This window comes from Colossoma macropomum, unplaced genomic scaffold (genome assembly GCF_904425465.1).
Source record: "Colossoma macropomum unplaced genomic scaffold, Colossoma_macropomum, whole genome shotgun sequence".
NCBI classification, from domain to species: Eukaryota; Metazoa; Chordata; class Actinopteri; order Characiformes; family Serrasalmidae; genus Colossoma; species Colossoma macropomum.
In genome coordinates this window covers 27,510,891-27,526,230 of record NW_023494789.1, presented here as the reverse complement: position 1 = coordinate 27,526,230, position 15,340 = coordinate 27,510,891, and the positions used below count along the sequence as shown (strand labels likewise).

Below are 15,340 nucleotides of genomic sequence, written 5' to 3'. Positions count from 1 at the left end.
ATATACACAAATTATAAATAAATAAACCCTATAAATGGTGATTTGGTATATTTTTAGCTTATTGCAATCTCATTATTGCCTTGGATTTAAAAAGATCTGCACAATATAGACATAAATGTTGGATAAAGTTACTGGATATCACAATATGAGAAGCAATACATTATTATTAAAATAATATGCCTCTGACTGGATGTACTGCAGAACTATTTTGCCGTATCATCAGACATCTAACTAACCTCCTTCCTTTAAGCAAACAGTAAAAAAATAAGTAATAAGTAATTACATTACTTTGGTGTCACATGTTAGGTAAGTTGATACATTCTATCATTGCAGCCCTTAACAATGTGCTCATCATGGAAACTAATATTGCGGTAATGATAAAAATACGATTTTGTTCTTTGTAATATATACAATGGATAAATGATGCTTGTATGCTTTTCTGTTGTTGTTACCATTTTTAACTTTAACCAATGACATGACACCAAAAAATTTTATGAAAGTCAGGCAATCTGATTACATATTAGGCATTAACTATCACTGACCACAGACTTCTGATCAGTTACACCGGTGTGTTCGTTTACTGTCTCTTGCGTTTCATAGGCTTCTGACATGTTTTGAAGCTCATAAGATGATGTCTGGATTATTCAATATGAGGGCAAAAGAAAAAGGTGGAGGAAAGTTTTCTAGAGGGTCTCTGTCAGTTGATTCAGGGTTGACAAAGTCACTGAAAAGTTACAGATGAAGATGGTGGCACTACATTGTGACCAACATGATTTGACTTTACTGAATAAAGCTGAATTTGTGTGACTTAACTGAAATTCAACTAATTAAGGAGTTTGAATAAAGACTGTGCTTTATTCTACTGTAAATACATAATTAATTAACTGCCCGAAAGGCTGATGACCTAACAGTCTTCATCAGAGTGGACTTACCAGAGCACATCACTCGGGAACTAATCCAAGCCGTTTTCCACACTGAGGCCTGCTATTGTGCTCATGACTGCTGACTGCTGCTGTATGCTCTGTGTTACACAGTTGGGGAGCATGAAACTGCATTCCCACAAAAATGAGCCCATTCATGACTGTTAAGACAGGAAACTTAACTACAGCATCACTTTAATGAGAGGAGGCAAAAATCTCTGTGTGCTTTCAAATGTAACTGTATACTCAAAGGAATATTAGCAGTTGTGGAGGTAAGTGATCCATTAAACAAGTGGTCCTTAGCCTCAGCGCTACAGACCTGCAACACTGCACAGGTTAGCATGTCCCCTGCTCTTAATCACATGATTCACATCCTGCGTTTTTTTTTTATCAGCCCCATCTTCAAATCAGATTATGCTGGAGCAGTGAAGTCACAACGAACATTGTATCTGGAGAAAAATAAAACCTGGAAATATTCCATACGCATTTTTATTAAATTGAGGCACTATCAATCACCAAGCTCATGAACAGCCCTCAGGGGAGATCACAATGTCTCTCATAATGTATGCTCACCTACATGAAGAAGCCCTACTGGGCTGAGAATGCATCCTGAAAAAAAGACAGATTTGAAAGGAATTTGAAAAGGCCTTTTTAGGAGGTGCTGCTACAGAAATAAATACAGCATCTACTTAGTGTACCAAAAAATAAAGCAAAATCCATTTCCTTTAATTGGGTGACAGTTACCTCCAAGAAATGGATCAAAAGAGCATCCACAACCAGCAATCCAGGTGTTCTATAAATATATATATGAACACAGTATGTGACTACTTTCATTCTTTAATAATACAGCATCGTGCTGCTAAGTGCAAACTGTGCAGCTCTGACTCTCACTGCTGTCTATGAGGGATGAAGATTTTCTGCCCACCACATGCACATTAACCTTCTGTATTATGCCAAAAAAACTTTTAAAAATCCACATTCACACCTGCTGGTCTAACAATGTTAGAGCTTGGCTACGGCCACCTAGCGTTACAACAGCCCAGCCTACTGTTGGCCTACTTCCACCACTAAAATACATTTTACATGCAGGAGGGTGAATACAGGTTTAAGCTGCAGCGCTCTGGTTGCGGTGCTCAGCAACTGTGCCCTCGCCACGATCCCAATCATCCGTGTGTACTTTCAATCCTAGTGTTAATCACTAGAGCTTTCACATTTTCCCCCAATGGTGTCATTCCAGCCAGGGATTAGAAAACGGTTCACTGGATGAAAATGACACCAACAAAAGAGAGACTGTGAAACAGACAAGAACAGTACAAAAATCATTTGTATTTGTTTCAAAAAAGAAATATTATCTTGAAAAACTACATTAAACAGTTAATAATGTTCTTATTACTTTCCTTCTTGTAGCAGCCAGTGAACAGAGTATCCTTGGATACTGCTAGCTTGCACATCATTTATCATTCTTTACTATACTTGAATACAGTCAATGTATACTGTTGTTACCATACTGCTCTATATGACACGCTGGGCTGTTTATTAGGGATGCAACTATGTGTGATTCTGATTTTTTCAGCCAAATTGTCCAATGGCTGACTTTTTTGGCTGATATTTAACACGGCACTCACACTGTGTGGGCTGAATGAACATCTGAAACACACTGGCTCATTTACAGTATTTTCTATTAGCCAAAGTCGCAATATAAATAACATTATGTGCTTTTTAAAATGGCAAACTGATATTTTAATTTCTTTAAGAAAATATCAGTTGCCTATTTAAATAACAAACTAAAAATAAAGGGCTAGTATAGGACTGGTGGCTACTTAGCAAAATGAGTTAAGCATATGGGGCACGCAGTGAAATTCCAGCCAAATTTTTGGCTGAAAAAGGTCAAGAATTGCATTTTCAATTCTCATCTGAAAGAGACAAACAGAAAAAAAAACGAAACAAATAGGCCTACAACGAAGGGTCAAAATCTAAGAGTAATAACAAGACAAGCAATTTATAATCTCTGTTCATACTGAGTATCTGGTGGGGACTACAAAACCCAAGAACTGCTCTACTACACGTTTGATATCATTGGAAAATATGACATCATGCCCAATACAGAGGCCCCAGCAAAGCAACAGAAGCAGAAAGGAAAGTCCCTGCTGCCACACTGACACCTTATGTAGCCTTAGTTGAAATGATGAAAAAAATCTCAAATGACAGAATCAAAGAGCAAAGCATAACTAAAAAAAACAATGGAATTCACTGCCTTAAGTGACCAACCATTCTCTGTTGTCAAGGATGCTGAATTTCATAGCACATAATGCAGCCTACATACTGTAATAATTTTAGTATGCTTATTTTATGTAAACTATTTATTTGTTATCAGCTTTTTTTGGTTTACAGTTGAGAGGGTCCTGAAAGTGAGTTTCAGGCAAGTTTTTTCATTTCAGAGCATCACTAATAATTATATTACAATATATTTTGCAGCAGCATTTAAATACACTTGCACTTACCTGCCTCATGTTATTTACTTTATAGAATTTCAACACAGAATAAATACAAAATAAAACAATAAACTGGCCAACTGCTGATCACGTGTTTGGAGCCCAAATCTGCCAATTCCAGTCTTGGCCGATTCTGAACGTGCATCTCCATGGTTTACTGTATCCATACATGACATTAACAGTCATTTGTGACAGATACTTTGTACACTAGGCCTGCGAGCAAGACAGTGCAATCGGACATCATCAAGAATTGACAAGTAACCCGATGACGATGCTTAAGGCAAGAATCCCCATGTTGGGAAACTAATTTAGTATTGAACAGCTTGCTAAATGGAAGCCCTGGAACTTTTAGAAGCAGAGAAAGTTCCTCCGATCCCCATCTACAGCCATGAAAGAGGATCAGAAAAAGGTAACAAATAATATTAAACACTACATACACATAACATTTTGTTCCCTTTTATTGTTAAAACACTGGGTTATTATGAGGCCTATAAAAGCCGTTAGACAATGCTACAGTAAATTCCCCACCCTCTCTGCTGCCGTTTCCCAGAGTGATTTATCATCTGAGAAAATGGTTCATAATCACTTTTTTACTTAGAAAATATTGTGCTAATTATTTTTAGATACTGCCAGGCCTAGTATATACCTATTTATAGCCAATGCTCTATTATCCTGAGTGTCACAACATGAACCACTGGAATATTGCATGTGTTTTTCTAATAAACATTTGCTAAGAGCCCATGTCAGTTTACAGATAGTGGCGAGCTGAAGATAAACTAAATGAAATAGCCCTAAAAGCTTCTTCTTCTCTGATGTTATTACCTTTCCAAACATTTAGACAGACTGGGCATGTAAGTAAGAGAAGAGAAAGCTGATGATTCATTAATGTGAACAGTAGTTGACAATATAAGCTTAACACATGAAAGCTTCCCTGTCACAAGCTGTTCTGTAGCCACATTTTGGCAGAGAAAGTCTACAAAGAAATCTACCTTCAGACAGTAACTGTGTCACAGGGGGTTTGCTTTATAACACCTGTGTGCTAAGATTAGGTTAATCCCTGCATACCTTCTCATTTTAAGGTAATTCATTAATGGATAGACACATTGTCAATTTGTACAAAGAAAGGCAGTTTGGGTTTTGGAATTTTTAAACGCAGAACCAAACTACTGCCAAACAACTGCACAGTTCTTCTAAAATAAAAAACAAAGCAGCAATGCAGCCAGCAATGGGGATGGAGATTTATTTCTCTCATCATGAATATCTGTCTGCCTGATTAAGCTCAAATGCTGTCACCTGATACTTTGCCAAATCATTATGGCAACTGCAGCAACTTTTAAAGGGGACGAGAGGGTCATTCTCAACAGCCAGAGCTGATGCACACCTCAACCATGCTCGCAGTTACACTATTAAAAATAATGGCTCCTAAATGCATCTTGACTGGATGTATAGTTCTATAAAAACTTTAATTTGCTGTAGAGCCTTTACAATAAGTGGAGGTCCTTTAAACTCTAAAACAGTTCTTCACACTCACACAACTCATTAACAGTAGTTTATTTAAAGAAACATTCACTGAAAGGTCCTTTAGGAAACCAAATGTGGTTCCTGTATGGCAGGGATGCCTATACTTTTGTGGCCTGAGATCTACTTTTACCAGTGGACAGGTCATTGTGATCTACCTATCAACTGAAAAATCACACTAATCTAATTGGTGAATGGTGTCAGCCAGGTTTGTGTAGTCTGGACCACTTTTTTCTTCCTGAGTTCACTTCTAGCTGGGAATTTGTCACCATAGTTTCTGTGTATAGTTCAAAAATGCCTCCTGATGTTCCCCTTCTTTGGAAGTGCGATGGCTACTTGGCAAAACAAGCAAATGCAAATATGACACTACCCGAACTGGCTACCAATAAATGAAATCTTTCTAGATCGCTAGAGAGGCAGTGCTTAAGACAGGCTGCAGCGTAGCTATGGTAACAAGCAATAAATTAAAAAAGACCGTGGCCACATTTCACGTCAGTCAATCACATTTGATGGGCTTTTGGAATGAGGCGCGATCTACCAACACGCACTGTGCAATCAACTGGTCGATCGCGATCGAAGTATTGGGCACCCCTGCTGTATGGTTTTGCTCCAATGAACCTTTTTGCCACCGTTGTGTTTAAGAGTGCAATTCAAAAGGTCTTCAAATCAGCAAACTGCACTACATATTGCACCCTTATAAGAAAGGCCAGAAAGTGCAATTTTAAACATTGTAAACATTGGTTCAAATGTTTCATGATGTATATAAAGGTGTATTTTTTCTCTTATTCCTTCTGGAAAACACACGTAACAAACTACTTGACTTTGATTACAAAGCATTAAGCCAACTGCTAACTGAGTGGCTGTGTGCACAGACTTTAGCAAATGAGCTAATGGCTATCAGCTAAAAGCCTGCCAGCATGGTACACATATCAATGTTTAGAAGAGCTAGAAACTATTTACACATTCACACAAATGTTGGAGTGGTTGGTCAATTTGTCCACTGTCTTCATTTAATCTTTAGTTATATTTTTCCTGCCAGTTGGTTTGCAGTGTAATCTGGGGTACACTAGATCAGTTAAGGCACACATTTTTCCCCTTTATTTTGAAATGCACTGTGGGGTGTCATTAGGGGATGAATGTTCCAGTGCCCTAGAAAAATTCTAAGCCCACTCTCAAAGTCATCGCTTCAACCCCACCTTGCCATTTCCTATCAATGAAACTCAACTACCACTTTTATATTCCACCATTCCTTGATAATTTAAGCAGATTTTTAATTTAATGTAATCATATTAAGGCAGGAAATGTAACCAAAGCATCATAATACTGTCACAAAGCTCTTCTTATGAAGTGAAATATCAAGACAACACAGATGACAACACTCTGAGAAGACATGGTGGACCTCTGAACAGAAAAGGAAATCCTTCATGTTTCCTGTAATGATGGACAGGTGGGCAGAGTGAGGGTCAAGGCTGTCCCAACTCTTTTGCTGCCAATACATCCTTTTACTTTATTGGAAGGGGCAGCTGAGAGTAAAACGTAAAAGAATTGTCACTTGGAGTGATGGTAGAGTGTCGAGAAGGAGAGTCTAAGATGGTGAGGTCACGTTGAGTGTACATGGAACACCTTGGAAAACTAATAAATATGGTTAGTTTACTACATACAGGAAAAGCGGTTGAGACACACCCTGATTTGATATGTGTCGGTATTTGGTAATTTGGTATACTGCAATATTAAACATGCACAGTAATGTTACCGTGGACACTGAAATACGATCACTACAATTTAGTCAAAAAAGTTGCAGGCTCACCAGAGGTTTTACAGACAAAAATCAGCTTCGCTTTCACAAGCTCCCACTACGCTGTCACACTCTGAGCAGAGCTCATATTTACTCAATAATTCACTGTAAAACTGGAACATATGAAGTAAAAAATGTTACCTAAACATCTGTTATAAGCTTAAAAAAAACGGTGTCAACTCGAGCCATGTTGTACTGAAGCCAGTGTGGTAAAAACTCAACCATTGTTAGCACGGATAGATATCTTATATTCTCGCTATTAGAAATTAGGTGCAGGTATTTCATGTGATAAATATAGACTATTTATAAAGGTTTCCACATTAAGCACTGTGATGTAATGACTGGAGTTGCAGGTTCATGATGATTATATGATCCAGTACAGGATACGCCATTTTTTTGTTGGTACAGTGTAGGTTCTAGCAGTAGGCCTATGTTTTATGCTGTAGTTTATGTTGTAGCAGCTTTACAGCTCTTGGCAAAGGTAGGTTTTATGCTAGGTTTCTCTAGTCCAGTCCTAACTGCTAATAGTCTCGTATGATGATGAAATGCAGTGAGCATCATTTTGTGGACCATGTTTTTTTTTTGTAATGATTATTTTACTGTGAATATTACACATATATGCTGTGTGAAAAAAAATAATATTCTGATTATAAGCTTAGCTATATTTTTATATTAATCAAGAATTTAGCTTTAAACAAACAGCATTAACTTTCTGCCTGGCAAAGTAATCTGCAGAAGACATATAACTCGACATGCTGACAATCTTTTTTAAAAAAAACATACAGGATGCAGTGATTTCCTGCCTAGGCGAAAACAGGGCTTCTGTACAGAACTGAAGTTTACACCTGAAGGATGTCTTTGCATGTCACAGTATCATCTTACAAAATCCATGTTTGGTATGTTTTTACTCTGTAAACAATCACAAGTTTTATACTGTCTGTTCTGAGGTGTCTATATAATCTATTGTCAGATGGCAAATGTTTGAAACTTCTCATCGCAAGACAAAACTCTCCCAGTACTGGAATAAAGAAGGATTTTCATTAACTTGACAGCCTAACTTCTCAATTTTTTATGACGGCACATGCCAAACCCTGATAATTACATAGTCGGATGATCAGTTCAGGCACAACTGTGGGTGCTTTATGTAACTGTGGTTCTACTTAGAAAATAAAATCTCAATCATTAATAAGAGGTTTAGTATTTTGAAGTAAACGTTATTTTTTTCACTGCAATCACCATAATTACAAACACTGACGATGATTAAGGCTGCAATTATTAAATTTATACAACAACTGTTCCTTTTGAAGTGAAGGCAGGTCTTGGCTACACAATACTTTGTGAGTTCAGACTGTGCCTTCAACATGATGGTAGCATGAGGGAAGACTGATTGAAGGAGGGGGGAGAACCCTGAGAACTTGGGCTGGAGTTCTGGGTAGCTTCTGCCTGTAGCTAGAAGGCCAGACCCCTCACAGCTGTAGTAGGACTGATGTAGGACTGAGGAATAGGGAGGAGATGGGGTGGCGGTGGGGATTGCGAACACTTCATTAGGAGAATGGAAGGTGAGGATGTGAATTTATAGGGCGTTAGATTGGAAGAAGGTGGGGTCTCAGGCATCTTCCTCCCCCCAAACTTCAGTTATAACATAACTACATAAAGAACTTCAGCAAGGAAGAGCGCTGTACATGCTTGATGCCTACTAGATCTACCACTGCTGAACATGTGAATTATCAAACCAACAGTTAGGTTATAGGAAGCAAGCACCAAACAATAACCACACAGACTAACATAGCCACTGGTTTAGGAGACATAAAAGACTTTGAGAGTTTAGCATGGTAGGATCACTGTGGTATAAAAACAGTTATGAAAAAACATGAAACAGGGTGCTTATCACTTGAGCACTTTAAGAAATGAATGGAAATTGGGTGGAAATTGAGGCTAGCCAGATACCAATCAAACTTTCTACATTCAAAATTGAATCACTTTGATCCTCCGGGTGCATGAAGAGGTCCCTTCTGACACAATCTGAAAATACTCCTTTTAATTTAAAATGAACGCTGCTAGCAAAACTATTGTTTCTTTGTCAATCTACTTGTTTCACACATTTTGTCATGACAAAGGGGTGGCAAAATATTTTTCCAATTTAACAATGTCAGGGATAAAAATGTGCTAATATGGGATGTTGAAAGTGGCACTGATGTCTTTGTGAGCAAAAAAAAAAAAGCGTACAAATATATACCAATTAATCAGCAGTGACAGAGCGAGGTGTGGCATGAGGTGAGAGGCGTCACCACCCACATTCAGATGAAGTGTTGAAGTAGGCACGATGTGGGCCACAGGCCAAAGAGCATCACACCCTCAGAGACCACCTCCTGATATCAGCTGGGCAAGTGGGACGGTCGTGACTGGCCTATTGACGGCACCCAACAGACCCACGCTCATCCACTTCTGACGACAAATACGAATACATGTCTGAATACATAAACTCCACTGCCCTTCCTGAAGATATCATTTTAAAATGTCACACTGGCCTACATGTGAATAAGATATAACTGTATGTTTCACAATAAAGCAAGAAATGTTTTATTGCTACCAACTGAAAGGACAGAGGCATGGCTAAAAATTGATATGTAGCTCGGGTCTACAAAGCATGACCTATGGTACAGGTGTGATTCTTCCACTAATTAAGCAAATAATATTCAGGAACAGGGTCATAAGAATGCTGGTCAGGTCTCATGGTCTGTCTCATTATGGCCAGCATGACTACAGGAGAAGACCTTAGTGACCATGAAAGAAAGGATATTTGGGAGCTTGAGTAACCAGCAGGGCTCAACTTGCCCTTTCGTCATGAATACCTGCTGGCCCGGGTGGTGACCCGGTGGCCCAGGAACGTAACTCAGCGTATGAGATGATTTCAGCAAGAAGTAACTGTGGATAGGCACACTGAACCCCAATACCTGCAGCAAGTACAGAGCACACATTTGGGATATCGCATGATACAGACCTATCCTTAGTTAATCAAATATAATATTAATTGCTTTAAAAAATAGCATATCTTGCACGTAGTATTTTCTAAGCATAGGCGGAACACACTTTAACATCCATGGAAGATACTATTAAACAGGGGTGTCCAACTCCGGTCCACCTACCACTCTACAGAGTCTAGTAACAACTGTAATCTAACCAGTTAATGAAAGCCTTATGAAGCATCTGAATATTAGAGCCAGGTGTATTGGAACCAGACATGAGCATTCAAGTCACATGTTGACTTACTTACAACTCCAAAAAATGATGAAATTAGGACCACCAACCTGAACGTGGTAAACCTTCAACCTTGTGTCACTTTGCATGTCAGTTTGATTATGTGCATGTATAGTCATACTGTTCAGACACCTATATAGTAAGACTGCTGAAGCGGAAATGCATTGTTTCAATAAAAGCTGTGGGTCAAGCAACATTAACCTTGTTATTGGTAAGAGTAAACCTTGTGCAAGCTTTACCCAACATGAGAACATGCCAATTTGTAGTGAAAGAGGAGAAATTCTGGCAAAGTACATAGAGACATTGGAAAGTCACTAATTATTCATATGACCTACTTTGCACATGCATATTGTCTGCCCACAGGTCCAATATTGACCTCATTTGAAAGCAATCAAAAATTAGGTCAATATTGGACTTGAATTAGAATTACTCTCAACCCATCAGTGTAAGGTATACGTTCTGCTCCATCATGCATTCATAGTCAAGCAAATAGTGTTCTCCTGCAAGCATGTTGAGTTGCTGAACAATATTGCATATCTGTTTGAACATATCTGGTGGCATTATCTGGAGAAATTTCTGAAGAAGACATCAGTGATTTTTCTGGGCTTGGGCAGTGTTACGCTAGCAACGTATACTGCGGTGACTTTATCTAAAATGATGCTGGTATTTAAAAATGATGTATCAAATTTCTATTACATATCTGAACAGCCAAATAAACAGATTCAACCCATTTATATTTTAGAGGAGCTCACTGATTGCAGTGAGGCAGCTCACCATGAGGTGGCACTGATAAAAAAAAAGGGAAAAAAGCAGAGCCAGGAAAAACATTAGGAAATACTAGGCATGATAGTAGTTTAGCTACAGCTAAGTGCTACACACACCACAGAACATGCTCGATTTCGGCTTTCACTCCAACACCAGTCATGCGACTTTGGACTCTTCAATATCTTTTAAACAGGTGTCATTTCAGCATCAGTTAGCTAGAACCAATCATGTGCTGAAGTGTGGCATGTTTGGCCAGCTTAGTAAGCTCTGATTAGCTTAGCCAAAAACGCTATAGTCACAAACACCACAGAACAGGTTCGATTTCAGCTGTCAATCCAACACTAGTCAGTCAATTTTTGCTCTTTTATACATAAGTCTTTGTCATCTAAACCTGTGTCAGCAGAGCAGCGGTTAGTCAGAATCAAACCTGTATTGTGTGTGGCACTGTTTGGGTCGGTAGCCTGCTCGCTAAGCTAATGTTTGGTTAGTCAAACAGGCTACAGATCCAAACATCACAAAAGTTGTTTAATTTTGCCTTTCTGTCTATTTAGCACCAGTTGGTCGACTTCACGTCTTCAGACTGGAATCATTATCATCTAAACTTGTGTCAGTTCTTTAGTTACTAAGAATCAAACATGTTCTGCGGTGAGCAGAGCTGTTATCATGCTAGCTAAGCTAAGTTAACAGCTCCTCTCTCCTGGTTAGCAGCACTGTTGAACACTTTTTAAAACTGTTTAACATGTTTAACCAGAGCATCTCACTAATTAATTAACCTCACTAACTAAATTATATTTTTGTTTGGTCTGTTGGTACTTCTGCTGATTATCTAAAAAAGTGGTTACTATTTATCACAAATAAAATAGTAAAAAAAATAAATAAATAAAAAACTGAACAAAGCTGTGTTTGGAAGTAGCAGCCTAATGGGGAACATTGAATAGTCAAGTCATCTAACTGCAAATAAATACTTTATATGGTGTATCACAAAATAAACTGTGAGAGAAATAGCAGCAACTTTGCTTTGCAGGAGCAGATTTACAATCATCATACCACCACAATACAAACTGATATGATCCTTCATATATTTGCATTTATTCATCCATTCACTCAGTATAGCACTCAGTCAAACACATGCTGTGTGTTTTATTACATCACTAGAACTGTAATCTCCCTTCAACTGGACAGAGTGGAGCAGGTTTCAAACACAAATCAGTCAACTAGCAGGCCACATAATCACAGGAGGCGTGATGAAGATTTACTCCTATCAATCAAGCATCCGGGATTTCACAGGGAGTATATCCTGTCAAATTCACTCTGCTCTACTACATATGCATATACATGGCAGAGAGCTAAACAAATCATGTAGTCCATACATAGTGCTTCTTTAAAAAATTAGTTGTTCATCTAAACCCCTCTTTTAATAACTGTAGGCTTTGAAATATGGATGAGATGAAATGAAAAAGCATAAGGGTGGTGACTTATTCTCACAGCATTTTTTTAGGGTGGGGACAATGTAAGGGATGCTGGTTAACATCAGCAAGATTCATACCTGTCCTTATGAGTGAGAAATAAATAAGTAAACACCTGATCCAAGTAAAACATTCACACAGCACAGTCAGTTTAGTCCTCATTTAACCAAAATGCGAGGATGGTACTAGAGACAGCAGTTCATGGCAGCAGGGAGAGCAAAGTTGCCAAAGACCCTGACTGAGGCACACCCATTCTGCCGCCCCCTGAGCAAAAAGATGATGCCGTTTGTCTTGTCGGAAGTTCCAGCTGTTTCGCACAGAACCCTGCTTTATTCTCTGGGGCTTTTTTTTGTTTTTGTTTTGCTTGTTTTTCAACCATCTGAGGGAACTGGTCAGGACTGTAGAAGAGGTTCTGATGAGTTTTGTTTCATAAGCTACTTAATGAAGCCTCTTATCATGATGATGGTATGATGATTGAAAATAAGTGATGTTCTGATGCCTGCAGGCAGCTTTCATTCAGCCTAATCCCTGCCCTTAAATACAGCTTAAAGGGTTAATATTCAATTACATCCTCTATCCACTGGTTCTACTGGGCTCATCTGCTTTGGGCTTTACAAGTGCAGCTCGCTTTATAAGTCCAGCTCGCGTTTCAGGGGGTTTGGGGGAGATCATGAATGACTTCTTTGTAACCAAACTGGACAAAACATTCCTCTTGGCGGGGTTTACAAAAACACTCTCTCAGCTTCATTACACAATCACTGAAAATGTATTCTAAATGTGGAATAACGAAGCCTGGACTGGTTATTTAGAGACTAAATCTTTTCTAAAGATTCCCCAAACTCTGAACGAACTCTCCTCAGAAGCGTCGCCCCGCTGGCTAAGCTAGCCCCGTCTCTGAGCGAGTGAGGCTCGTCTGACCGGGGCTCAGCGCTGAGGAGCCCGCGGGGGGAAACAGGACTGCCGTTACGGACTGCTGGCTGTTTGCATGATGACCCAGTTAGCGCTGATGGACGGAGAGCACCAGCGCTCTCCTCCTCAGTGTGTCGGTTAGGACCACCAAGTTTAGCTAGTTTCTAGTAGTTAGCAGCTGCTTTCTTTCTCCTACCTCAGGAGCGCCGTGTCCCCTTGTCTGCTGACCACACTTTCACTCGAAGCATAGTCCACAGTTTGGCCAGCGGGCAAGCACGAAGGCAAAAAGCAGCAAAGACTGAGAATTATAGCGGTGAGCCACTGACCGGAGACACACGCATCCTGCACGGCAATCATAATGTCCATCACCGCTGGGTCGAGGCTTTTCCGCGCCGTTATCAAAAAATTAAAAAAGAAAAAAACAAAAAAGAAACAAGAGTGGAGGAGAAATAGATTAATCCCGCTCTTCCCTCCTCAAAAACCCCGAGGAATGGCGCTCCGCGTAGTTTTCCAGGTTTGTTTTGGTCGGAGTGTCTCAGCGCGGGGAAGGCTGGGGCTCTGCTCTCCAGCGGCTCTCACACCATCTAGTGAGGAAATGGAGAATGGGAGCAGATCAGGCAGCACACACACTCACACACTCTTCCCCCCTCACCCCCCCGGGCTCTGATCCTGTTGCCAGGCGGCCGTTTCCCAGGCAACCTGCTCCCTGTAGCTCGCGATGGAGCGCTTAACCCTTTCAAACCCGCGTCATCAGTCCAGAGCTCCACATCAGTCCTGTATCACAGGGTATTAGTTCTGTGTTGTGATGTAACGATGTAACAACTTCAGTCATTTTAAAGCGATTAACTGGTCGTATATCTGTTACATCATACTGTTTAAACAAATAAATAATAAATAAATAAATAAATAGCTAAATACTATGGGGCCCTGCTGGCGACATCTTATATAAGTAAAAATAATGCGTGGTCACGACTTAGTATGTCATGGGAACAAGATAACTAAGTTGTGGGCATATCTTAGTAAGGTGTGCAAACGAGATGCTAATGCGTGGTCATGACTTAGTAAGGCGTGGGAAAGAGATAATTCAGCCTTGACCACAGCTTAATAGGGCATGGTCTTGTTCCCACACTTTACTAAGTCGTGGCCATGCATTATTGTATTTATACAGCATGTCACCAGCAGGGCTCCGTAAAATACTATTTATTTTACGTCAACCTGAAATCAAAGCTTAGGTCATGTGTCTGGCCATATCAGGCATGATAGGTCATTCCACATCCTTTAATTGAAACATAACAACTTTTGCTCGCCTCAAAACCACGTTTGAGTTTTGATTACATCACCAGCACCAGCAGCTGGGAAAATAAAATGAACCAATTAAATCATGTTTCACCTCCCACTTCCACCCCTCCCACCCATCATCGAGCAAAACGCTCATTTAACTCAGAGGCCCTCCCTGATACCTCAGAAATACATCATGGTGAAAAAGGAAAATGCCTAATACTTTCTGATTCAATTTAACTTCAATTATTTTATTGCCTACAATTCACCCCTAAAAATGAACAAAACACAGACTCAATTAAAGCATTTAGGGATTAAAAATCTAAAAAAAAAATCTACAAAAATAGGCTTAATTTAGCTTAACACAAAACAATGCAAGTACTAAGTGTACATAATACATATAATTTAGCACAAATGTTTAAACAGAGCCTGTTTGGTAATATTCTTATAATACCCCAAATAAATGCATGCCTTTCTAAATTCCTCTACCTCTTTAGAAATCATGGGCCCAGAAACACTGTCCAAAATAACATACTTTATACATACAATAGTGTGCCTGTGACTGAAACCACAATATTCATCAAACAGTAGACCATCAGTTCCCAAATACTGTACTATTTGTGGGCAAAATCTGTCTGTCTGTTCCCCACCCACTTCAAAGCCATAGTAAGTAAGCCTGGAAAACTGTGCTCTACAGCTATAAATAAGTATGTACTATGTAGTGCTCAATTTTGGATGCAACTCAATGCTGGAGGCCCACCTGCATTGCACAGTTTCTGTTTTTTTCCTGCTCTAACACACCTGATTCAGCTCAAGAAGGACCTGATCATTAGATAATGATGTGACTCAGGTGTAGGGAGAACAAAAAAACTGCATGCAGGCGGGCCTCTGGGGGTGCAGTTGGGAAACACTGGGCTGGGCTAACAAAAATAGAGGCTG

At 39.5% G+C, this 15,340-nt stretch overlaps 1 protein-coding gene across 1 annotated transcript in view; it reads right to left on the bottom strand.

Moving 5' to 3' along the window:
* Nucleotides 1-13,736, bottom strand: part of negr1 (neuronal growth regulator 1) — a 154,572-nt gene extending 140,836 nt beyond the window's left edge. The window contains exon 1 of the mRNA XM_036570697.1: nucleotides 13,320-13,736. Within this exon, the coding sequence (XP_036426590.1) occupies nucleotides 13,320-13,489 (170 nt within the window). The 5' untranslated portion in view covers nucleotides 13,490-13,736. The remainder of the gene's footprint in view (nucleotides 1-13,319) is intronic.
* Nucleotides 13,737-15,340: the final 1,604 nt, after the last annotated feature.